Genomic DNA, 24,386 nt, shown 5'->3' on the forward strand with positions numbered 1-24,386 from the left:
CTGGCAGATCCCATGGAATTCCCTGACTTTATAAATAAGGCATTTCTTCCCTTTGTCTGGAATGTGCACCATCCAGAAGGAGCAGTGCAGTAGTTCTGTACCAGTGTGTGACTTTTGAGAGAATTCAAGGTTACTGCATTCTGCTGAGACTCTCTGGAAGTGCAGGAGTCGTTCTGGAAGACTTAAGCCGAGGAACAGCAGCTCTTGAAAAGCAGGGATGAACAGAAGCAGGACCATTTTTGTTCCTGTCCCATCCAGTTCAGGATCTGTGCACAAGGAGGAAGCAAATGGAAGCCTCTTTCCAAGTCAGTGGTGCATTCTCTGGCTCCCTTCTGCCCAGGTGACAATATCCTTGGGAGGCCCAGGGTGACAATGTCCTTGGCCACAGCGAGTACAGGAGATGATTCAGAGGGCCCTGTCTCTGTTCTGGTACCAGGATAAGATCCATCCAATATTCCTCCTGTGCATTGAGGGGGCAAGGAGGAAAATCTCAGCCCATGCAGTCCCACAGAGAGATGTTTATGGGGTTTCTGGTCACTGGGGTCGGCGGAGAGGGGGGTTTGGAGAGTGTGGTCTAAGCTTTGTGGGTAGCACAACGAGCAGGCAGGGGCTCAGCCCATGCAGCAACAGGAGCAGGATTGGTTGATGGAGGTGGGATGAGACACTCCCATGGCAGATCTGAGCAGTTTGGAAGTTTGGGTGGGCAGAGGGGAGGGAAGGAGAGGGGCTTTCACCAGGGTCACCTTTAAACGGGGTTTGGCAGTGACTGGCACAGGAGGTCACTGAACACACACACACGGAGTCATTCCCACCCAGAGCTGCTAAAATCACAGAAAATGAACTCCCAAAGAGCTCCTGAAACACACTCAGAGACACGGACTGCCTGTGCAGAGAGGAGAACCTGCCTGACTACAGCTGCAAGGTGAGAGAGGAGGTGGCCAGCTCCGAAATTCCGGAGGGATTCAGACTGCAGCACTCCAGAGTCACAGAGGGACTCGGACTGCAGCTTCGCAATCCTGCCCTTTGTGGAGCTCAAGGGACAAATCCCAGCATGATCCGTGTGCAGCTCCTGCAGCACTGCAAGGTCAGGCTGTGGCTGGGGACACACGCTGAGCTCAAAGCGTGGCGGGACAAAGCTGCTGTCCCGAGATAAAACCGGGCTGAGGGGAAGGGCCAGAGCACGGGAGCCAGGAGCAGCTTCCCAAAGCTCCACAGCAGCCACTGCTCCGTGCTGCCATCACCACACCTCATCCCACTCTTGCAATGCCCTGTCACCTGCCTGAGGCTCTGGAGGTGCTCTCTGGGCTCATTCCCAGCAGGAGCACGGGATAAATCACCCTGGATGTTTCCCAGCCCGAGCTCCCAGCTGCATTCGGGGAACTCCACAGCCCCTGGTTTCCCTGGTATAGCTGAACACAGACCATGCTGAGGCTTTCCAAACGTGCTTAATGTTTACTGGAAATGGTTTGATCAAAGCTCCTTAGGTTTGTGTCAAGTTGATGTAGTAATAACAGTAAAAATCTTGGAATTATTTTTTTGTTGTTTTTTAAACCAGAACACTCAATTTTCCCTTTGAAATCATATTACACTTCACTGTTTTCCTGAGCCCAGCTTGCCTCTATTAACTGTTTCATTAGATCACATTTTTCTCTTGTTTTGCCAAGAAAATATCAAATTTCTCTTCCAGAGCACTGCAGAAGATTACTGAAAACATTCTTCCAGCCATGGAAGGGGAGAGGAATTTTTCAAAACCATTTTTCAAAATTGTAACTGGTTGGCAAGCTGAAAAATTAATCGACTTCCCCATTCTAATGAATTGCCTCCTTTACACGATGTTTCCACGTGCCAATATAAGCCCTGTGGGCATCTTGTGGAGAAAATCCTTCTTCCCACCAGTCCCAGATGGGAACAGGCCCAGAGCAGAGTCCTGCTGGGACAAATATTCCCTGGCAGGGCTGCTGGAGGTCCTGCACGAGGCAGAAACCAGCAGTGGGACAAGGAGCAAGACTGACTTTGCTTGGGCCAAGATGGGTGCTGAGATTATTCCTCCTCATGGGGTTGAGGAAACAGTTCCCAGCCTCTTTTCCTGCTCTGGATTCCTTGCTGCAGCCCCTGCCCAGAAGGAGGGAGGGGGATGCAGCTGGTGAGTTGGGCTCTGGGGAACCCCCTGAGATGAGGTCCTGACCCCAGCCACGCTCAGTGACCCGCAGGAATTCACTCCTGTGTTCTGCTCATCTTCATCATGAGGAGGCAAAAGGGCTCCTGGTCCCCTGCAATCCAGTCAGGGATGCCGAGTTTGTCCTTCTGGGATGTTTATCCCACAGAAATTAAGGGGCTGGGCAGAGTGAGGTCCTGAGATAAATAATCCACCCAAAATCAGTGCTAAAGGCTCCGCACAAACTCCCTGAGACACCTCAGAGCAGAGGAACCGTCTGCAGCCACCCCAGCCCCAGCTCCCCTCCCTCCCTTTAGAACACCCTATGGGCTCTGCAAACACCCTGTTTGCCTCACTGCAACAATGGGCTAAATATAGGGGAAAAGGAAGATATTTAGATCCTTGAAGATGTTCAGAGCAAAGCTCCCGGTGCTTTGAAGTGGAGTGGGGTATGTAAAATTATGGAAGCGAAGCAAACAGATGTTGCTCCCCTAATTAAGAACTGCAAAGTCAGATTTTCTTCGACTGTAGATAGCACACAAAAGAACAGGGAGAAAGGCTCATGTGATTTCATAAAAGGAGCCAGCACTCAACAATAATTCTTCTATCAAACAATCAAAATTAGCTTTCTGTTGTTAGAATTCTGCCCAGACACTGGGGAAATCAGCTGTGACTTTCTGTTCCTTTCTCCTTTCAGTTCTCTCCGAACCCACTGGCTGCACTTTAAGAATTCAGGTCATTAAATTGCTTTCTGAATTTGCATGTATTTGAAATAATCTAATTTTATTAGGCTGCCTTCTGGCCTGGCCTGCTGTCAGCGTGGCTGCTCCCACCACACGGGTGCTTCTCTCAGGTCTTCACTGATTATTCCTGGCACCAAAGGCTGGTTTGGATCCTGGCTGCACATCCCGGCTCTGCCCTGGGGCTGTGCCCCCCTTGCCGGGGGTTCCCGGTGTCCTGAGCTGTCTCCTGCGGGAATTCAACCCCAGAGGGGCAATTGAGCCCGGGGCAGCTGCAGGCACAGACCCTGCCCGCTCCGGGCTGGCCGGGGCTGCTGTCCTGCCCCAGGATTTCCCTGCTGGGAGGAGCTGCTCCAGCTCCCGCCGTGGTCTGAGTCCGTGTGCGCAGAGAAGTGAACTGCAACAGGGAGTTCAAAATTATCCTGAACCCCTAGAGTACGGGCTCTTCCCCTCTTGGAAGAATGCAGGTGAACCCTCTCTGAGCTGTGTCCTCTGCCGTGGGAAGGTTTCTGCTCGGAATTAATCAGCAAAGCCAGCTGGATCAGCTCTGAGAGCATCCTCAGAACTCTTCCCAGCCCTGCTCTGGAAACTCGGAGTGACTTCCCCCAGAGCCTGCCTGTGTAAATCCATGGATGTGTGAGCTCTGACAGCTGCCAGGGCAGCTCTCTCTGCATCCTGTCCTTCCCTTTCTCCCTTGCTGCATCCTCTCGACTCTGGGGGTACCTTTGAAATGGACAATTCCCTCTCTTCCCTAGTGGAAGCCTTCCTCCTGTACGGCTCAGGCCTGCCTCTGACTGCTTCCCCTCTTCCAGAAACTGAATTATCCCCCAAAATATGTGATATCTCTGTGCACAGCCAGAGCACAGCCCCACTGCTGCAGGTCCAACACGCACTGAATAATGTTATCTGATGAGTCTCAGCACAGCTACGCTCCAGATACATGAGGCTCTTCCCTCCCACTCTTCACACAGAACTTTGCAGAATGAAAAAAAAAAAAAAATGGAATATTTAGAGCTGGGTAGGCTGTGACTCTCCATGGAGGGGTGAGGAGCTGTGGCATTCCCGAGAGTGGGACGCCCTCAGGGCTCCTGGCTCTCACTCATCACTGCAGACTGAAACCTGCCTTCTCCTCGAGTGGCACCGGTGCCAAGGTCCCTGCACGCCCTCCCCAGAGCCGTGCTGGAGCTGACAGCTGTGACAGGACACGCTCTGGGACACTCTGGACGTGCTGGCACTGTCAGCTGCTGCTCTGAAGTGTGGGCTGGCTGCAGACAGCTCCTGGAGTGCCTTCAAGGCAGAGAGAGGTCCCCAAGAGGAGATGTGTCACTGGTGAGCAGCTCCTTCTTCATGTGATTAAAAAGAGGGTTGCAAATTATTTATAAGGGTGCTGGGATGGTAAAAAGTTGCCTGAGCAGGTGTTTTATCTTGATGCAGGCAGCAAAGAGCTTTGTGGACAGCAAAGAGCAAGGTCAAGGTCAGGGATGGGGCTCCTGAGATCTCAGCACCCCCACTGCTCCTACTCCTGGGGTGTCTGGGGCTGTGTTTTCCTCTGGAGTCACAGGAGAAATGGCACTACAGGTGAGAAGGGCTGTCAGGTCCCCTTCATTAAGCTGAAGTAATTGGCATTCCCCCATGGCTGGTGAGTTACTGACCCCTTTCCTTAGGCTAAACACAAAATACTCCTGAGTCTGAGCCTTGGCTTCCAGAGAAAAGGAAATTCAGATACTCAGTTCCTGCTGAAGTCCAAGCTCCCACCCTGTGCTAGGGAGCACTTCCAGGTGTGATTCGCCTGACCCACCTCAGACAGCCACCTCAGGAGAGACAAACCACACTCTGAGTGCCTTTTTCTCTCTGCTGAGCAAACCCAGATCCCCACGCTGTGGTGTTGAAGGGAGAGGGTTTCCAGGCACAGAAATGCACGAGTAGCACTTGGACTTTGATTCCTCACGGACAGTTACATTTGTGGTTATTCAGGTGATGGGAGAGGACACCACACAGGAGCACTTGTGTGCCCTCTCACGACTTGGATAGGAAATCCCACCTGTGCCTGGCCTGGGAATTTGAAAGGAAGCTTTGTGCCAAAGCTCTGCCACTGTGCACCCGGGCCACAGGCACTTTCCTCCTCGCACCTCAAATCAGATCTGTTTCTGTATCTTTATCTGTATTTATCTCCTCATGGCCAGATCATTTTGCTCCTCTCACCTGTGCAGATCTGCAGGGGTTACTCACCTGTCCATTGAGCAAACCTGGGACTTTATTTGGTTAAAACTGGTGCTGAGAATGCATTGCAGGAGTTATTTGCATTCGGTGTCATCTATTCCCAAGATTCCCAAGGGAGCAGCCCTGAAACATCCCAGCTCCCCCTTTGTGAGCATCATTGTCCCTCATCCCTGCAGAAGGGACGAGGAACTGAGACTGGGAGCAAAGGCAGCACAAGGACAAGCAGGGAATCTGAGGCAGAGCTTGGCACTGCTCCCAGCTGCTCTCCTCCCTGGCTCACCTAGCCCAGCCTGGAGGCAGCACAGCCCAGGGGATTAGTCAGGACTACACAAACAGGCCTGCAAACCCAACAGCATCTCAGCTGCACAAGTGTGGTCATGAGCTGGCAGGCCAGAAGTTTGGGCACAGCTATTTTTGTGGTTTATTTATAGACAAAGCTTTTAAAACTTCTACCACTGTGGTACATTGAACAGATACTCTCATACTGCAATAATATCACAAATTATATTTAGAGGCTAGAATTGTGTTGTCTTGGCTTTTCTTTGGTTTTGTAACATCTGCAATACCTGGAGGAAACTCAAGGCATCTTTAATCCTGACTTAACTGGAATCCTTGTATCAAAACACATGCAAGTGGCATTCAAAGTAAATACGTTTCAAACCACATTGCAAAAAAAATGAAAACAAGAACTTCCTCTGGCTTCTAGGAGGCTTTCAGCTCTCACCAGTGACCTTGCTGTGGGTGGGGAGGACCTGGTGGCAGGCATTTCTGGGACGTATCACAGCCATGGAGCAGTGTTTCCACTGCATCATCCTCACTGTTCCCAAGCACATCTGCAGCCCTGCGTTTGACAGCATTCACCACCTGTGCTGGGCTTACTTTCAGTGAGCATTTAAGTGGTGGTGTTTTACAAGTGCAACTACTTGTGGAAATCTAATTTTAAGCTCCAGTGGTCACTGAAAGCCAGTTTCAAAGGCAGGCAGGAACAGAATGGTGTGACTTACGTAACGGGGCACGGCAAAGCGGGGCGCTTCACCAACGCTGCCAGACACAGAATTACTCACTGCAGAAAGCACAGCATCACTGCAGCGTGCAAACACTGCACACAAGGCTGCAGCCTGGGCAGCAACAAGGAAGAGGGAATGATTTCACCAGGGATAAAATTATCATTAATCAATGATCAGCCCAATTGCTTTGAGTGTCAACATTCCAGCCCCGAGCCTGTGGAGTGTCACGCGTATGACATTCTGCAGGTTGAAGAGTTCTCAGAGCCTGAAGTTACTCAGACTTAAGCAGGGCCACAGATCTTTGTAGCATCCCAGCCTCTGTCAAGTCATGGAGATTAATCCCTTCCTGTCCAGTCCAAGCAGGACACCAGGATCAGTTCCCAGTAAGAGCAGAGGTTCGAGGACACACCTCAGCTCTTTGCCCAGAGGTCTGACAGCTCCATGCACAGCCCATGTTCTTGCACAAGCTCTGCTGTGCCTGGCTATGAGAAGGACTGGGATCTGTCTTCTTCAGGGGTATCCAGAGCTGTTGGAGTCCAGCATACAATGATCAGCAATGATCAGACATTAGAGAATTCTTATACATGAACTTCCAGCCCCTGGAATGACTTCAGTAGCTCCAAACTCTGCTTGCCTTCAGGATCACATCCTTTCTCAGCTAGGATCTTGCTCTGAGTGGGAAACAAAAGCCTTTCTTTCTGTTTTTTTTTGGGTTTTTTTTTTTTTTTTTTTTTGGAAGTGATTGACAGTAGGTACAACAGCAGAGCATTGAGCATCCCAACCCATTCACCACAGCAGCCACGTCCCAGGTGCACATTCAGGATCAGAACTTTGGCAGCATTTCAGTGCAGCTCAGCCCACTGCAGCTTTACCCACAAAGCCATCGGAGCCACCCCCTGTCCTTTGTGAGGTGGCAAAGGCTTGATTTGAAAAAGGGGAGGGAAGGAAAAACCTTCAGTGTGTTCTTGCAGTATCTGCAATTACAGTCAGATTGCTCCTTCCTTTTTTATGGGCTTGGCTCAAATCCGTTTCTGCTGGTTCCTCCTACAAGAGAAGGGAATGCTTGGGAACAGCTTCCTTTGTCCCTGAGCTCCCTCCTCAGCTGCTATGAAATCACCTCTACTCTGAATGTGCTGTACTTACTCACTGATGTCTTTTCATGAAGGTGTTTTCAGTACTTTCCATGCTTTGCAGCAAGAAGTAAAACATTTTACTTTTCCAGCATCACGGTGGGAGTGACTGGGATCTCCCTCCGATTTTGCAATTCCTTTTTCATTGGTGCAAGAATTGTTTCACCTTTTTCTGGTGGTGAATTTGGAACTCAGTGAGTTATATGCAAGACTCTGCTGTTTCAGAGTGGCTTTTTAGGAGACCAGGGTGCCACCTTCCCTCTTCAGTGGCATTCCAGCTCTGTCTTGCCAGATGTTTGATTTTCCATTTGCCTGGAGTAAGGGGCATGTCCTTAAACTCTTACTCTTTTATCTGCTTCACACTTAAAAGCTACATCATGCACTACAAAAAGCCAAGCAGCCATCTGGATGCCATCTAGATGTGCCTCAGATCATATAGATCTGAGAGCTGGCTGGGTGGGATCAAAAGGAAATTCTTCTGGTGCCAGGCCCTGCCCTACCCTGGCTGCCTCTGTCCCTCAGCCCAGGCGTGCATTCCTCCAGTGCCAGGTTCACTCCCAGGCTGGACAAATCATTCCACTGCATTTTCCAGCCCATTGCAAGGCCAAAGAGCTGAGTTAATCTCTGGCTGCAGGCTGGGAATCCAGCTGGAACATTCCCTAAAGCTAGGGCTCCAAGGGCACAGCCGGGTTCAGACGGGAGCTGCAGGATGCCTGAGGGTCCTACCTGGCCCAGCTGAGCTTTTCCAGCTCATGAAGTCATAGACTAGAACCACAGAATCATTCAGGTTGGAAAAGACTCCAAGATCATCAAGTCCTGACTCCCAGAGAAATTTCAAGTGAACCCCTAATTCCAAAGTGACCAAGGCACCTGAGACAGGTGAGGAAAAGGTGCTGCTAAAGGAGAGTGGCTGAAGACTTCACTGGATTTATATTTTTGAGGTTTTATTCTCTTTTTCTAATGGTAGCTCAGATGCAAAATGGGAATCTTCCAAATCCATCAGCTTTTTGCTGCCACACTTCCCCGAAGAGTTGTTACTGCCTAAGGATGCATGTCCCGCTGGACACAGTTCTGTGGGACCTGGGGCTGTTTGTTCCCCAGAAGCAGATGTGGTGTTTGCCTTCTTGCTGCTGGAGCAGAGGTGTGCACAGATCCCCCGAGGGCCGTGCGGGGCAGCAAGGGGAGCCATTCCAGGGAGGTGGGGCAGGAAGGTCTGAGGAAGCCTCTGTGCTCTGCCACCCCACGGTGACCCTTTCTCTCCTCCCTCCATCCACAGGCAAGAAGAACTCCATCCTGCTGCATAAAGTGCAGCACGACCTCAACTCGGGGGTGTTCAACTACCAGGAGAACGAGATCATCCAGCAGATCGTGCAGCACGACCGGGAGATGGCTCACTGTGCCCACAACGTGCAGGCCGCCGCCGCCGCCTCCACGCCCACGCCGGTCATCTGGACTCCGCTGATCCAGGCCCCGCTGCAGGCCGCCGCCGCCACCACCTCGGTGGCCATCGCCCTGACCCACCACCCGCGCCTGCCCACGGCCATTTTCCGCCCGCCCGTGTCTGTGCTGGGCTCCCTGGGCCAGCAGCCCAACCAGACGCCCAGGCAGCTGAAGAGATTCCAGTCGCTCGTCCCGTCCGCCGGCCCCTCTGCCGTGGGCTCCCCGTGCAGCACCCCATCCCAGCTTCACACGCCGGGCGCGGAGACCCCCTCGTCCTCGTCCTTCCACATCCAGCAGCTCGCCGGCTTCTCGGCCGCCGCCGGCCTGGGCCACTTCCAGGTGGGATCCCCTCTGGGCGGCTCTGGCCAGCCAGGGCTGAGCAGCACCTCCTCGGTGGGGCTGAGCCAGTTCCAGAATGCACCCTCTGGGTCACCCTTAGGCGCAGCTCAGCCCCTGCAGCAGCAGCAGCCGCAGCCGCAGCCGCAGCCGCAGCCGCAGCCGCAGCCAGCCCTCTCCAGCAGCGGATTTGGGCACTTCCAGCAAGCCACAGCCAGCTCCCCGTCGACATCCCTTACTCAGCTCTCATCAAACTCCCCTCCCAGTCTTCTGAACCAGTTCCAGCCCACCACAAGACCACTGCAGGGGGGACAGTCGCAGCAGCTCTCGGGCAGTGGGACCCTCGGGGGAATGAACCATTTCCAGCCCCCTCCTTCTTCCAATTCTCCATCCTCCAGCCTAAGCCAGCTGGCGCAGGCCTCGGGCGGGCCGTCCGCAGGCCCGTGCCAAACACATCCAAGTGCTTTAGGATCTCTGACTGGAACGATAGCCCAGCTCCACCAAGAGCGGCCTCCCTTCGCCTCCGCGTCCCCGCTCCAGCAGCCCGGCATCGCCTCTCCCTGTTACACCCCTTCTGGCCTTAGCCCTCCCAGTCAGAGCCCGGTGGCCACCAGAACTTTCCAGTGTGGCCCCGCGGGAGCCTCGGGCTCGCACGGCTCTCTGCTGCTGCCGCAGCCCGCCAGCCCTCCTGCCCAGCCGCCGCCGGGGCGCAGCGCGGTGCCGCCGGGGCGCCTCAACCAGGACATCAAGCTGATTTCTGCATCCCAGCCCTCTCTGCCCCAAGAGCTGGCTCAGACGCTGGGCCACCACAGCTCTCCTCATTCCTCTAGAGAATCTGTTTCCAGCTTCTCCCCCTTCCCTGGCGGTGGGAGCGGACTCCTGGGGAAGCCGTGTAGCTCCATCCCCGGGCGGGTGACTCTGCCACGCCAGATGTCCTCAGGTTCTCTGCCACACCCGCTGGTGTTCGGGGCCGGCGCCGCTCCCCTGACTGCGGGCGGGCGGAAAGAGTCCATAGTGCTCACGGGGGATCTGGAGCCTGTCAGGTCCAAACTGCCCTCCAATTTGTGAGGACTCCTGGAGGAGCTGCTCGTGCCAGCTCTGCCATTCAGTTCCTGATGAGTTCACCGAGCAATTTTTTCCTTTCCTTCCCCCCACTCCACTCCTGCTTTTTTTTTGTTTTTCTTTTTTCTCCATTTCTTTTGTTTAGGTTTAAGTGTGCTTAGAAACAAAGAAAAAACACATGAAAAACAACGGGAAAAAAAAAAAAGAAGATAACCAGGTATTCTTAGAGCTATAGATTTTTGGTCACTTGATTTTATAGAATATTTTAATACGCAGGAAAAAAAGGATATGAGCAAATTTAATCCAACGAGGTAATGCACAGCCGGGGCGTGTGCCTGAGCTGGAACATGTGAATGAGCAGCCATAGAAGCCACCAAAAAAAGGTTTTCCTGTTGAGACAAAGATCCGAGGTTGACGAGGGCCATAGAAGGTGCCGTGGGGTCAGGCTGGAGCTGGTGTTGGTAAAGTAGCCCTGGTTGGCCTCAGCTTTGCCCCAGCTGTGGCTCTGGGGCTGGGGACGTGGGTGGCCCAGCGCACACTGCAAGTGTCCCTCCCTGCCGGGTCACCTCCTGTGCTCAGCAGGTCGCAGAGGAGCCAGGAAGGGGCGAGTTCACTCTTGTAGACCCCTCGAGGGATTTCCCAAGGGATGAGGTTTGGGTTGGACTCCAGCTGAGGAAGATGAAGGTGAACCAGGAGATGGACAGGCCTCACTGCAGATTGTCCCTTTCTTACTCCACTGATGCTCCAGTGGGAACAAGGAGCAATCCCTTGTAAGGCACAAGGATGACCCCTCTGTACTTTGGCATGTGGGCAGCAGGAGAAGCCCTGGCTCTGCCAGCACACCAAGCAGAAGGCCACAAGCTTCAGCCTCTCCATGGTGTGTGCAAAGCACGGGACGGATGAAGGAAGAGGCAGTGCTTTAATGTCCCCTCTGTCACTTCAGTGTCTCAGTGTCTGGGGGTGACTGCTCTGAGGAGAACTAGAAAGGACTGAGGAGTGTGGGTGCAATCCCCAGCCCTCCTCAGCACAGGGCAGTGTGAGGCACCAGGATGGTTCTGGTACCCAGCCAAGATTTACAACTCTGTTTTTACCATTAAAACCAGATCAGCCCAGAAATTTGGCCAACCATGGTCTGTGCTTGTCCCCTGCTGGGGGAACCGAAATCCTTTGATTTCACCAGCAATAAGAGCCTGCACCTGGTGGGCTTCCCCTGACACCCTGCAGCGCCACCAGGCACACCTGGGGCACCTGGAGCTGGGCTTTGGGCTCCCTGACAGGGGCCACTCACAGTGGGGTGGGGACAGAGCAGGGCCAGCAGCAGTGAGAAGCCACAGCCTTTACCTCTAGGGCAGACGTCTCCTTTTGTGTCACTTCATCCTTCCCCTCTCTCTGTTTGGGGTTTCCTTAGGCCAAGGGGTGTCTGTGGCCACCTCACTGTCTGAGTCAGGTGCTCAACTTTTCTAACGCTCACTGGAGACACATCCAGCCTCCCTCTGTCCCCAGCTCTCCAGGCTCCAGCGCTCAAGGGGACGCAGGGCTTCATGCAGCAGTGCCAAAAACTTCACCACCCCAGTCCCGAGCCCCCCCAGCTCCCTCTGCCCTGCCCCCAAACCCTGCCTGACCCTTGTTTTTTATACCGAGTTATCTGTAGAACTCTCTGCCACGTGCCTGCACCTTGATTGTTGCATTCCTGGGCACTCCTGCTTCACCCTGCTTTGGTGGCTCTGAATTCAGATGTGATCAGCTTTGGTCTTCCTTAAAGGGTCAGGGGAACTCTGGAAGTGCTTTTTCTACTGGCTCCATACAGCTCTGTGTGTGTGAGTGTGGTGGGAGGGTGAGTGTGTGTGTGTGTGTGTGTGTGTGTTTGTATAGATTTTATAGATGTATCTATATCTACACACCTGCTTTTCTATCTGTAGGGTAGTCACACACATCTGTAGTCTATTTATGCACATGTGTCAGCACACACACACATATTTATATATATATATATATATATATGTATATCCTAGTTTTAAAATACGTGTCAGTTCTGACCCTCCTGCAGGGCTGATTGGCAGGTGACAATTATAACCTCTAGATCCTGCTTTTCCAAATATGTACAGGTTCACCTTGAAACAGGAATTGAAGCAGACTCACAGACCCTCTCTTGTTTTCAGAGGTTGAAGGAAGACTAACAATATCCTTTTCAGTTTTTTGGGTTTTTAGCGAACCTTTCCCTTACGTGCCAGAGGGCCCCTGGCCGAGCACCTGGAGAGCTCCGTGTGGGGCTGGGCTGGGCTGGCAGGGGGAAAAGCCTCCAGCCCTTCTGGGTTCCTGTCCCGTGGCTGCTGCACTGGCTCTGACTCCTGGCCAGGCTGGGGACCCTCAGGGGACACCCGGGGCTGGCACTGCCCGGCCATGCCCCTTCCTCACTGCGGGACACCCTCCTTGGCTTTGCTTCCCTCGGGGATCTTCTTTGGGTTTCCAGCTGTCTGCACTGCAGTAGCCAATATTGAGTTATTCTGACTGGACCCCAGTCAACACTAGGCTTGTCTCTGTAGATGGAGCTATATTTATTACTATTATTATTATTATTAATAATAATAAATTTTTTTTGTTTCTTTTGGGGGAAGGGAGGGGAAGAGTTCTAGGGGTGGGGTTTGCAATATAAAACACACAATAAAAACCTTAGTAAATAAAAATGTGAAAAACTTGCTGTTTGCTTCACGTGGTGAACTCCAGGCAACAGGAGACGAGCTTTAAAGAAGGAAAATCCCATTTCAGCCCTTTGCCTTGTCCTGTCTCTATTTTCCTGCTGCCTTTGGCTCTTTGGCAGGGTGTTCACCTCCTCACACGTTCTCTGTATTCAGCCGCTGACAGGAAAAGTTTAAAACTTCCACCCACACCTGAAGTTTCACCAGGCCAAGGGAGAAATCTGTCAGTTGTTTTGCAGATGTGTGCATGAAAATCTTTCACTTTAATGCAGACATTGAAGCTGTGGCCACCTGTGGGATCCCTGGAGAAGGAGCCCTGCACAAGACACAGCCCCTGGCAGTGGGACAGGGACTGACCCAGGAGCTACAGAGGGAGGAGGGAGGCAGCTGGAGGAGGATGCTGAGGCTGGGAGCTGAAGGGTTTGGGGAAGGTAAAACTGGCCTCAGCTCTGAGCTTCCATTCACTCCTGCAAGGCCCTCTCAGAGACTGTGTCCAAGCCCACCTGGGAAGTGACTCCTGGTGGGTCACCTTGTCCTGGAGTTTCCATGAGGGAATTTGGGCACTAAAATGTTTAGTTTGCCTTCTGGAATGGGTTTCTCAGCCAGGCTATTTTCCATGCTATTCCCATTACAGAGGGAATGGGTTGTTAGTCCTGCCCAAGCCAACATTTCTTTTAAAATTAAGATTTCTCGAAAGATGTGTAAACTTGCAAGGTTGGGCTCTAACAAAATCCAAGTTTTGAGTCTCAAAGCACACTTGGAAGACCTGGCTGGTTCAGCACATGGCGGTGCCTCCTTGCCTCACTGCAAGGACTTCAGAGTGCACTGGGATGATCCAGCTGTGGGGGAAAACATCCCCAGACGCCAGAGCCATCCTGCCCATCAGCAGGATGAGTTTACCCCTCATCACCACTGCCTGCCCCACAGAGCCTCAGGATCCCTCCTCCAGCGTGGGAAAGGCAGGAGCAGCAGCTCTGGCTGTCTCTCCCTTTGCCCAGTCCCAGTGTGGGCAGGGCTGGAATTCGTGGGAATCTCAGCCTTGTCTTGGGAGCCTGGCCTGGCCTGGCCTGGCTGCCCACCCCCTTGAGAAGAGCAGTCTCTGGCTTTGGGAGAAGCAGCCGCTCCCACATTGATGGTTCTCGTACCCTGTGGGAGATTTTGGGGTGTTGGAGGCGACAGAACCCAGCAATTCCCAGCAGTGCTTCCCCAGGTTACTGGGATTGTCTGGTCCCTGCACCAACCATCCCTGGACAGGAAGGAAAGTGGTGCCAGGGCCACAGGGAGAAGCAGGCTGGGGAAAACAGCTCTTGGGAAAAGGTTTTTCCTCCTCTCTGCAGCCTCCCTGAGCTCAGTGATGGAGCAGCAGCCTGGCAGGACCCTCAGCACTGTTCCCCAGTCTCAGCCACCAGCAGGGACATCCTGATGGGGTGTCCCCAGGAAGCCCCATGCTGGGGCTGGGCTTGGGGTTGTGCATGCCCTGACTGAGTCCCATTTCATCTGCTCTGCAGTTCCAGGGATCTCCTAGCACTGGGCATGGGACCAGTAAGCTCACGTACCCTGCAAGGTACTCCTGGGAACACCCAGAAGGGAATTGCATCTTTTTCCTCCCTGCTAAGGGAGCCATGAGTAAGTTGGGAATGACCCCTTTAAAGCAACCAATGTGTATTTTACCTAAAATAAAGAACACATGGCAGCTTTCACCCCCCAGCCTCAGGGCTGAGCTCGTCCCTGCCACCCAAGGCACTGCTGTGACAGTGGCACAGGAGCTGCAACCCATGAGCCACACTCTGCATCGCTGTGATTCTGTGGAAGAGGATCCCTTTGGGCAGTGGGAGATGGGCACAGAGCAATGCTCTCAGCCATGGGCAAACAACAGCATGTAAAAAGCAAATGGGGGAGTTCCTCCAATCCTCCCACACCCTCGGGCAGAGGTAACACTGCTCACACCCCTGAGCGGTGCCAGGGGACATTTCCAACGCCTTGGGAATACCCCGCTGCCAGAGCTGGCGTGGGGCACCCACTGGGGCTGCTCTGCAGGGACTGAGGGTCCCAGACCAGTATGAGACTGGTCTGAGGCAGTGAGGGCACGTCCTCTCCCAGCCAGCCTGGTCCTGCGGGCAGCCGTGTCCCCGCCTGGGATGAGGACACAGAGCCGGAACACAGCCCTGGGTGGCAAGGTGGGACCAGCTCCTGAGCTGAGGGAGGGACACGAGGGGCCAGGGTTGGCTTCTCAGCAGCCCGGCAGGGAGTGCTGGGATCACACTTGGAATAAAGGCTGGCCAGGAGTTCTGCTTCCCACAGGGAAGGGAGCTGGAGACAGAGCTGGCACCTGGTGAGGCAGGACCCTTCCCTCGGGATTAATTCCCTGCCCAGCACTGCAGCCATGTCTCCAAGCCCCAGAGGGGTCAGCTGGGACATCAGCACCATGGGAGTCCCAGGAGAGGGAAGGGCAGAGGCCAGCCCATGGAAGGATCCCAGGAGCCAGTGCTGACCCTTGTGCCGGACTCCGGGGTGGCTGGAGCACAGCGATGGCTGCAGGGATGAGCCCCAGGGACTGGGATGCACAAAGGAGCAGTCCCTCCTTGCTGGAGGCACTCTGATGCCAGAGACTCCCTTTGCACACACTGTGCCTCAGCCCTCCACCCCGGTGTGTGTGTGGGATGAGGGTGGATCTTTCCCCCTGCTGACCCAGACCTGGGCAGTTCGGGTTTGCTCTCTTGGAGGTGATTCTGCAGCAGCTTTTCATCATCTCTGCTGTTCCTTGGTCATGTTTGTCCCTTGCCCCACACGGAGAAATGCTTCCACTGTGGTCCCAGGTTTCGTGTGTGCCCCTGGCCCGTCTGGCCCAGTTTCTCAGCCCGAATCTACGCTCTGAAACCGGCAGAAATTAAATGTAGCTGCTCAGGCACGTTATCGGCTCCCGGCAGAGGGGCAGCCTTGGCTGGACGCTGCTTTTCTGGCAGGGAGGAGCCCAGGGGAGAAGCTGGGACATCCCAAGGTCAGAGCTGAGCACCTCCCAGTTTCCAGCGCGGACTTTCCATGCTGGAGCTCCGGGTGTGCCCCCTGTGCAGGGTGCTGGCTGAAGGACGGTCTGCCCTCTGTGCAGCCTCCCCAGTGTCCCCAGCCCTGTCCCTGAGCCCAGGAGTGCCTGGGCACTGTTCCCTGGGTGGGCGGGGGGGGGGGGGGGTCCTCCAAACCCATCCCCTCCCTGCCTGCTGTCTCCTCTTGAAGAAAAGAGGCTGAATTTTAGCACGGGTTTATGTACCTTGGTATTGTCACACCACTTGCAGAGGCCCCAGACATTCTGCCTGACTAATTCCAGCGCCCTTTGCCTAAGCCCCGCTCTGGCTTTAAGCTCTGATTTTAATGGAGCTGAAGGTGATGCCATTAAGGCAAATTAAGGGAACCAAGCCCAGCCCTGACTTGCTTCTGCTATTTGCAGGGGCAGGAGAGCCGATTCCCCCTTCCAGCAGCCCCGCTGCCTCCCAGCCGACCCCAATCCCTCCGCTCCCTTTCCAGGCTCCTGACTGGAACAGACCTCGCCGGGAGCCTCTCAGGAGAGGGAGACGTTCCTTTGTCTCAGTGAGGAGACGCAGCAGCTTCCCGGGTTAACCCGGGCCCTTTGTGGGAATTCTGCCCCCCTGGCACGGGCGCTGCAGGAGCCGAGTGTCCCCCAGGACGGCACCGGGAGAGCCTGGAGCGGAGCCGGGCACGAAGGAGTGAAGAGCTTCTCCCGGTGCCACACGTCTGAGCGCCTTCCCCTCCCCGGGAGCCGCTCTCCCGGCTGTGCTGCAAATTAGAGAGCTCTTCAGGGCCGTTTCCCCCTCTCCCTTCCACTCGTGTTTTCACCCAGCCCCTTTGCTCGGCGGGGTGGGAGCGGGGCGAGGGCCGGGCGCTCTTCGTCCCCTCGGTGGCCCGGGGCCAGCTCCAGCCCCGGCGGCGCTCCCAGGGGTCCCGTCCACACCGCAGGATGTGGTCAGCTCCGGCCAGCAGCGTGCCCATCCCTTCAGCCCCTCCGCAAGGCCACCGAGCCCCGGGGATGGGAGCTCCAGCTGGCCTCTGCATCCTGGGAACAGCCCCTGGAGAAGGGAGCTCCGTGGGCTGGGAGAGCAGCACATCCCGGGGCTGCTGGAGCGAAACCACCAGGGCCTGGGAAGCTTCTCACTCTGGGAAGGAAGGAAGGAAGGAAGGAAGGAAGGAAGGAAGGAAGGAAGGAAGGAAGGAAGGAAGGAAGGATGGATGATGGATGGATGGATGGATGGATGGATGATGGATGGATGGATGGATGGATGGATGGATGGATGATGGAGGGATGGATGGATGGATGGATGATGGATGATGGATGGATGGATGGATGGATGGATGATGGATGAATGGATGGATGGATGGATGATGGATGGATGATGGATGATGGATGGATGGATGATGGAGGGATGGATGGATGGATGGATGATGGATGGATGGATGGATGATGGATGGATGATGGATGGATGGATGGATGGATGGATGGATGATGGATGGATGGATGGATGGATGATGGATGATGGATGGATGGATGGATGGATGGATGATGGATGCATGGATGGATGGATGGATGGATGAATGGATGGATGGATGATGGATGGATGATGGATGGATGGATGGATGGATGGATGGATGATGGATGCATGGATGGATGGATGGATGGATGATGGATGGATGGATGGATGATGAATGGATGGATGATGGATGGATGGATGGATGGATGGATGGATGATGGATGATGGATGGATGATGGATGGATGGATGGATGGATGATGGATGGATGATGGATGGATGATGGATGAATGGATGGATGGATGGATGAATGGATGGATGGATGGATGATGGATGGATGATGGATGGATGGATGGATGGATGGATGGATGGATGAATGGATGGATGGATGGATGATGGATGGATGATGGATGGATGGATGGATGGATGATGGATGGATGGATGGATGGATGGATGAATGGATGGATGGATGGATGATGGATGGATGATGGATGGATGGATGATGGATGGATGGATGGATGATGGATGGATGATGGATGGATGGATGGATGGATGATGGATGGATGGATGGATGGAGGACATGGCTTCAGTGCTGCTCCGCTCTGAGCATTCCTGCTTCCCCCAGAGCAGCCTTGATGGATTCCCCGGAGCGCAGGACCCTTGGGAAGGAGGGGCACGGGGCTGAGAGCACATTGCTGCTTGAACACATCTGCCCGTGGCTGCATCGCCAGGCAGGAGCCGGTCTGGAGAGATTATCCCCTTTTCCCTGTTGCCTCACACCCCTCTTGTGGCAGAGACTGGAGGGTCAGGACAGCTCATGTTTCATGTCCCTGAGAGCCCGGTGCTCCTGGGGAGTCTGTAGGGCTGAGGACAGTCACATTCAGCTCTTTCAAGGATGCCTAAGATGTGGCTTTAATCAGTGCTGCCATGAAAGCTTCACCCCACAGATCCAACGGGAGCTGCGGGTACCCCGGGCAGGAGCAGGGACACCTGGAGGCACTCGTGGCACAACTCCCATCTTTTTTTCCTCCGTGTCTCCAGCAGAGTGGTCCCTAAGTCACAGAGTTTGGTACAAGTGGTACAACACCATGCAGACACCAGCCTCGGGCACTCTGGAATATCCTCTGGGAGCCCGTGAGTCACAGCACTGTGGGGACTCAGCATCCACTTCTAATTTATCATGATGCTGTTCTTTGCTTGATGGGTTTTATTAGAACCCAGCAGTTCTCACAAAGCAGCCTTATCTGGGAAGGGCTATCCCCACTGCAGCTCCCATCCCATTGACACCCGACTGCTCTCTGCCCCCTTTCCAGGAAAGGCAAAGCCCAGCTGGGTGGGCAGAGGTAGTCCCCAGCCTCAGGCAGCTGGGCTGGGACTCAGGGAAATGTCCTGCAGCTGGGGAGGGCCCTGGCCTGGGGCTGGAGACGGGAAACACCTGGGGAGTGTGGGGCACAAGCAGGTTCCAGTTTGGCTTCTCCCAGTCCAGTTCCTTGCAGCAAACAGCAGGAAGGAGCAGCAGGTTCTCCTGTGCCTGCCTGGGCAGGAGTGAGGGGGTTGGGGGGTGACCCATCACCTGAACCCCACCTTTTGGGCGTGCTGCTGGTCCTTCTAATTCCTGGCTGTTGGGGGCAGATGTGGAGAAATGTTGAGCTCTGTCCCTCTACTTCTATCTGGAGGTTCTCTGGGGAACTTGGTTGGAGTGGAAGGTTCTGGAAGGTGCTGGGTGTGAGAATTAGACTGTGTGCCCTGTTTTCCGGGCCTCCTCTGTGCTGGCACATTTGGGGCCAGGACTGGGCAGTATTTCTCCCCCCCCCCCCCCCCCCCCCAGCCCTATGTCTGGGGGTACCTTGTCCCTTTTTGTTTCCCCACCCTTCCAGCATTGACTGCACCAGCACAGCTTTTCTCCCTTCTTCTCCAAGTGGGAGAACGACTCCACTGATCTGTGCTGGTGCCCAGAGCTGGGCGAGGGACGGCAGGAATTGCTCCAGGGACACCCTCACCCAGGATGACCCAGGGACAGCCCTCGAGGCTGGGGGTGCAGGGAGAGGGTTTGGGATGGCACCGGGAGTACGGAGAGCCCCTGGCAAGGTTTCCCCGGCGGCTGCTCGCTGCCGGTGCCTCAGTGCCCGGGGCTGTTTTGTCACCGCAGCCGGAGCGGGGAAAGCCCCGTGCGGGAGGGAGGGTGCGGAGGGTGCGGGCCCGGCCCCGCCATCCCCGGCAGGGTGGGATGGACGGAGGGGATGCTGTCACCGTGGAGACGCTGCCACGGGGAGCGATGGGCTCCGGTGTTTTCCTGGCGCACGAGGATGCCGGGATCCGGGAGGGCGGGACGGGCAGTCGGGAACGCAGCCATCCGGGGTTTCCACTGGGAGAGCCCCTGCCCGGGCTCCCCACGCCGTGTCTGACCCAAACCCGTGTCCCGCAGCTGCCGGGAGTCCCCAGGCCGGTCCCCGTGACCTGCAGGGTGGCGCTGGGGGTCAGCAGCTGCCTCTGCTCGCTGTGAGAGGCCCCGGCGGGGCTGGAGTCGGGTCAGGCTGACCTGCGCCTGCCCCTGGACGCTGCAGCTCCGCCTTTGAGGCTCTGCCAGCCACTGCTCGGGGCTCTCCCTTTGTTCCCCTCAGGTTTGCAGCCGGGAGTGAAGCGCTTCCCTCACCTTGAGGCGGCGGAGTCACAGCCAGCCCGGAATGACAGGAGGGAAAAAGGGGCTCGGCCAAAGCTCCCGAAGAGGAGCCTGCGGCAGCGCAGCCTCCCCTGGCCGGCACCCAGCCGAGGGCGCGTCCTGCGCTGGGTTAATGAGCGATGATTTTATTGCTACTTCTCCAGCTTGTCCTGTTCAGTTCTCGCATCCTGCATCCCTGGGGTGTAGGGTGTTGTGTCCAGGGCTGGCCGTGCCTGGACTTGCAGGAGCAGCACCACCTTGTGTCCCCACAGCTGGCGCTGGTGACCCCGCTGCGTTCGGACGCTAAAGAAGGGCGGTGGTGACACTGCCACCGTGCCCAAGCCACTGTGGGCAGAGCACCCCTGGCAGCTCCCTGGGGCTGGGATGACCCGAGACAGCCTCCTTGGGCAACAGCATTTCCTCCTAAGATACTACCAGGGAAAGTCAGTGTTTGCCCGAAGTTACAGCCCTGTGGGAGCCTCTGGAGAGGGAAAGGCAGTGTGTGCTGCAAGAAGGCTGGGGAACAGGAGCTGGAAGTGGGAAATAGCTGGGGAAAGTTGATTATGGATTACTGAAGGACAGGGAACAGGTTGCTGTCCTCATGCAGCTGCCTCCAACCCTGGCCATGGAGGGGAAGGTGCTGCTCAGAACGTTCCTCCACAGCAAAGGCAGGGGTGGGAGTGTAATGAGATGGGCTTCAAGGCACCTTCCATCCAAACCATTCTGGAATCCTACAAAAGACTGCAATGGTTCAGTGTTTTTGATAAAAACTGTTGAGTTGAATCACCCTAGCTGCTGCAGAAACACTTCTACTGAGATGAAGAGGATTTTGAATCAAATCCAGTCTCAGTTCAGGTGGAGATGAATGGCTACTTTTACTGGGCAAAAGTCTGCAAGTTTTGCCCAAATTTATTGCAGGTGTTTGAGGCAACCCTCGGTTCTGGGTCGGAAGCCAAAGCTTCCTTGGAAAAACTGGGATTTACAGCGTGAGCTGCTCCCCGAGCCGCCCCTCCGAAGCAGCAGCCTTGATGTGGGTCCCTCATCCCTTCCAGGAGCTCAGCTCGGGCCGTGCGAGCTTCAGCAGCGAGGCACCGCTGCCATCTGCTGTCCCCGGGCTGCGATGTCACCCCCGGCCCTGGCACGGCGACACAGGCAAGGGGCTGCACTGTCCCCAGGGAACGCTCTCGGTGCCGCAGAACCCGGAGCACGGGGCTGGGGGGGCTCAGCCTGCAGAAAAGGAGCTCGGGAGGGACCTGCTGGCTCTGCACAGCTCTGTGACAGGAGGGGGCAGCTGGGGGTGGTCGGGCTCTGCTCCCAGGGGACAAGGACAAGGGGAAACGGCCTCAAGATGTGCCAGGAAGGGTCAGGTTGGACATGGGGAGGAATTTCTTCTGGGACAACGTGGTCAGGCATTGGCAGGGGCTGCCCAGGGGTGTTTGGAGTGCCCATCCCTGGAGGTGTCCGAGGAATTCCTGAACGTGGTACTCAGTGCTCTGGGCTGGGAACAAGGTGGGGTTTGGGCACAGGTTGGACTCGATGGTCTGGGAACTCTTTTTCCACCCCAGTGATTCCGTGTGAATCCCAGACTGCTTAGGGTTGGAAAAGCTCAGCTCTTGCCCCCAGGCTCAGGGCCGCAGGTCGGTGAGTTTATCTGAGGGTTTATCTGCTCTCCCCAGGACATAGGAAATGTTCCCCAGTTTTCCCCCCTGGTCCCACACCCCCACCAGCTCTGTCTGACACGTTTGAGCTGCCCCTGCCCTGCTCCAGCACCATCCCTCCGGGAGAATTCCAGGGTCCCTTCCCAGCTGGGACGTGTGAGGGAAGAACGAGTGACCAGAGGGACAGAGTGGGAGCAGGGCAGTGACACGGGCAGTGACACGGGCAGTGACACAGGCAGCGACTGCTGGCCCTGGGACACGGCTGAGGAACAGGCTGCAACCAGCACGGGGGTGGCAACAAAGAGATCAATTACTGCACTTCACAATCCAGATACAGAAAGTGCAATATCCCATGGTTATGGTATTTTTTTCCATTATTTCCTAGTTTATTAAGGCTATTATTTGTACTTCCACTGATTCGAACCCCTTCCTTCTCTGCTTGCTGATTAGAAGGTGTTATTTTTATTGTGGAGCTTTGAAATGGGGAGACGGGAAAAGGCTCCAAGTTCATTGTCCGTACAAAGCCCGAGGGAAGGAGAACGGTTCTCTTCTTTCTTTGGAGAACACAACACACAGCAAGAAAAAAATGGGCAAGTAAAACCCCAAATCTGGTCACTGTACCGACAACAAATAATTAAACAAACTCTCCAAGCAGTCCAGGAGTTGATTGGATTAAAAAAAGTGTATTGGATGCCCAATACAAAATAATAAACATGAAGTTATTAAAAAAAGCCATAGAGGATACAGCAAATACTACAGAAAAGCAAAAAAATTGTACAGAAAGGTCGACATCTACAGCAGTCCTTGAAATTCTTCTACATGAGAATCATAAAACAATGTACAGGTTTGGTTTGTTCCTTTTCCCCAGAGGTCTGAGGGAAGCTGTCACTGCACGGCTGGACTATGACACTACAAGGATACATAATGTTCCAAAGTTAAAATCACAGGATATGTAAGAAAACGTAGCATTAAAATGTGAAAAAGTGCAATACAGATTGTACACTGAATTGAATAAGTTTTTTCTTTTTTCTTTTCAGTTTAACCTTAAAAAACCAACTTTGAACAGTTGTTTTATCATTAAAAATATTCCCCCTCCCCAAATTCAATGACAATATTAACATTCATGGTGTTCTACATAAGGAATATTCACAATGGCCCCCAGCTGGGAATACTGTGTGTGTAGGATGGCATTTCTTTGGGTATAGGTAAAAAATAGGCAAAGGAACAGGTCCACACCCTCCTTTCAGGCCAGGGGATGGATTTTCTTCTTTAAATACATGTTCTGTAGCTTCTTTTGCCCTGAATTGTACTGATTAGAAGTCCAAACATTAATTATCCAGGTGGCCCATGGTGCTACAATTTCTTTAATTCCCTCCCCTCCCTCAATAATAAATAAATGCAGGAAATGGCCCACAAGTGACAACACAGGGTCCAGTAAAAGAAAGGAAGCGATCCCATCTCCATCCCTGCTCTCCCCGGGGATTCTGTGGCTGTCCCCAGCGACAGGACAGGGAGCTTCAGCTTCAGTTCAGGGGATAATGGGAAGCAAAGAAAGCAAAATTCTTTTTGCCATTTCAGTGGAGATCTCCTGGCAGAGGCATAGAAGGGGTTGAGCTTCTCAAATCCCAGCCCCCAAACCATCAGAAGTTTGGGATTCCTTTTATCCTAGAAGTGGAATTGCACAGGAATTCATTGGCAGCTGGTTGGGGTTTCTTTTTTTTTTTCTTTTCTTTCTTTTCATTTTACTGAACTCCAGCCCTTTTTTTCTCTGCAGAGGACAGAGCCAGGTAAGCACACGAAGAGAGAAGGAACACCCCTCTTCCCTCCCCTCCAGAGGGAAGCTCCAGAGGGAGCTTCCTGTTCCCTCTCCTCCCTTTCCAGACAGGTCTGTGAACAGCACCTGGGTCACCAATACTGGGTTTCTTTTTACATGGTTTCCAAAGTGTAAAAAAATACATCTTTGCCTTGTTTTGTGTCCGAGGAATCCTTCTGAGCAAGGATTCCTGTTGGGATGGCCTGGGACAGGACCACTGCTGCAGGACCCTGTGGACACTCGGTGCTCTCCAGGCAGGATCTGGAGTGTTGGGAATGGAAAGATCATGAAGTTCTCTGAGCCCAGGGGGTTCAACCCAGCCCTGCAGCCTGGCTGAGCTCTCACTCTGCACTTCCAAGGCTACTGATCCATCTTTAAACCACCACCAACAACAACAACGAAACAGCTGCCAAAACAGGCTTCCTGTAGGGTCACCTAGACAGGAGAACCCCAATTCCCAGGAAGAATTCTCTGAATGTTCCTAAAGGAGACTCTCCCTGCGCTCAGTGACCAGACACACAGTACAGCTGAAGATGTTTCTTTGTTCTTCAGTATTCCCAGTCACTGGAAAAAGACAGGAAAACAACAGGAATGAACACTCCCCGGGATCCCCTCCCCTTCCCCAGCTACTTCTCCCCCCACTCAAAATATTGAAACTGCACAAAAAGCGACAAACAAGGCTCTCCAATTACACCTCAATTCAAACAGACCGGGAATCTCACAGTGATGAGAGGAGAAAGTCAGGCTTTTAATAATTATAATATAAAAATAATAAAAAAAGCTTACAAAGAGCAGTGCAGCATCCCAAAAGGCCATGGATTAACTGCCAGAAGGGGACGTAATTATACGCAGAATAAAAACCAAAACAGAACAACCCACACTGGCAATGAATTTTCATACACAATAGAACAAGCAGTCAAACCTCAGCCTAGGC

The 24,386-nt window shown here is 54.1% G+C and overlaps 1 protein-coding gene across 1 annotated transcript in view; it reads left to right on the forward strand.

The window, feature by feature from the left end:
• The window catches only part of HCN4 (hyperpolarization activated cyclic nucleotide gated potassium channel 4), a 93,166-nt gene extending 83,070 nt beyond the window's left edge, over positions 1 to 10,096 (forward strand). Inside the window, exon 8 of the mRNA XM_062501301.1 lies at positions 8,529 to 10,096. Coding sequence (XP_062357285.1) covers positions 8,529 to 10,096 — 1,568 coding nt within the window. The remainder of the gene's footprint in view (positions 1 to 8,528) is intronic.
• The last annotated feature ends 14,290 nt before the right edge of the window (positions 10,097 to 24,386 follow it).

The sequence above is a fragment of the Cinclus cinclus genome, chromosome 13 (assembly GCF_963662255.1).
Source record: "Cinclus cinclus chromosome 13, bCinCin1.1, whole genome shotgun sequence".
NCBI lineage: Eukaryota > Metazoa > Chordata > Aves > Passeriformes > Cinclidae > Cinclus > Cinclus cinclus.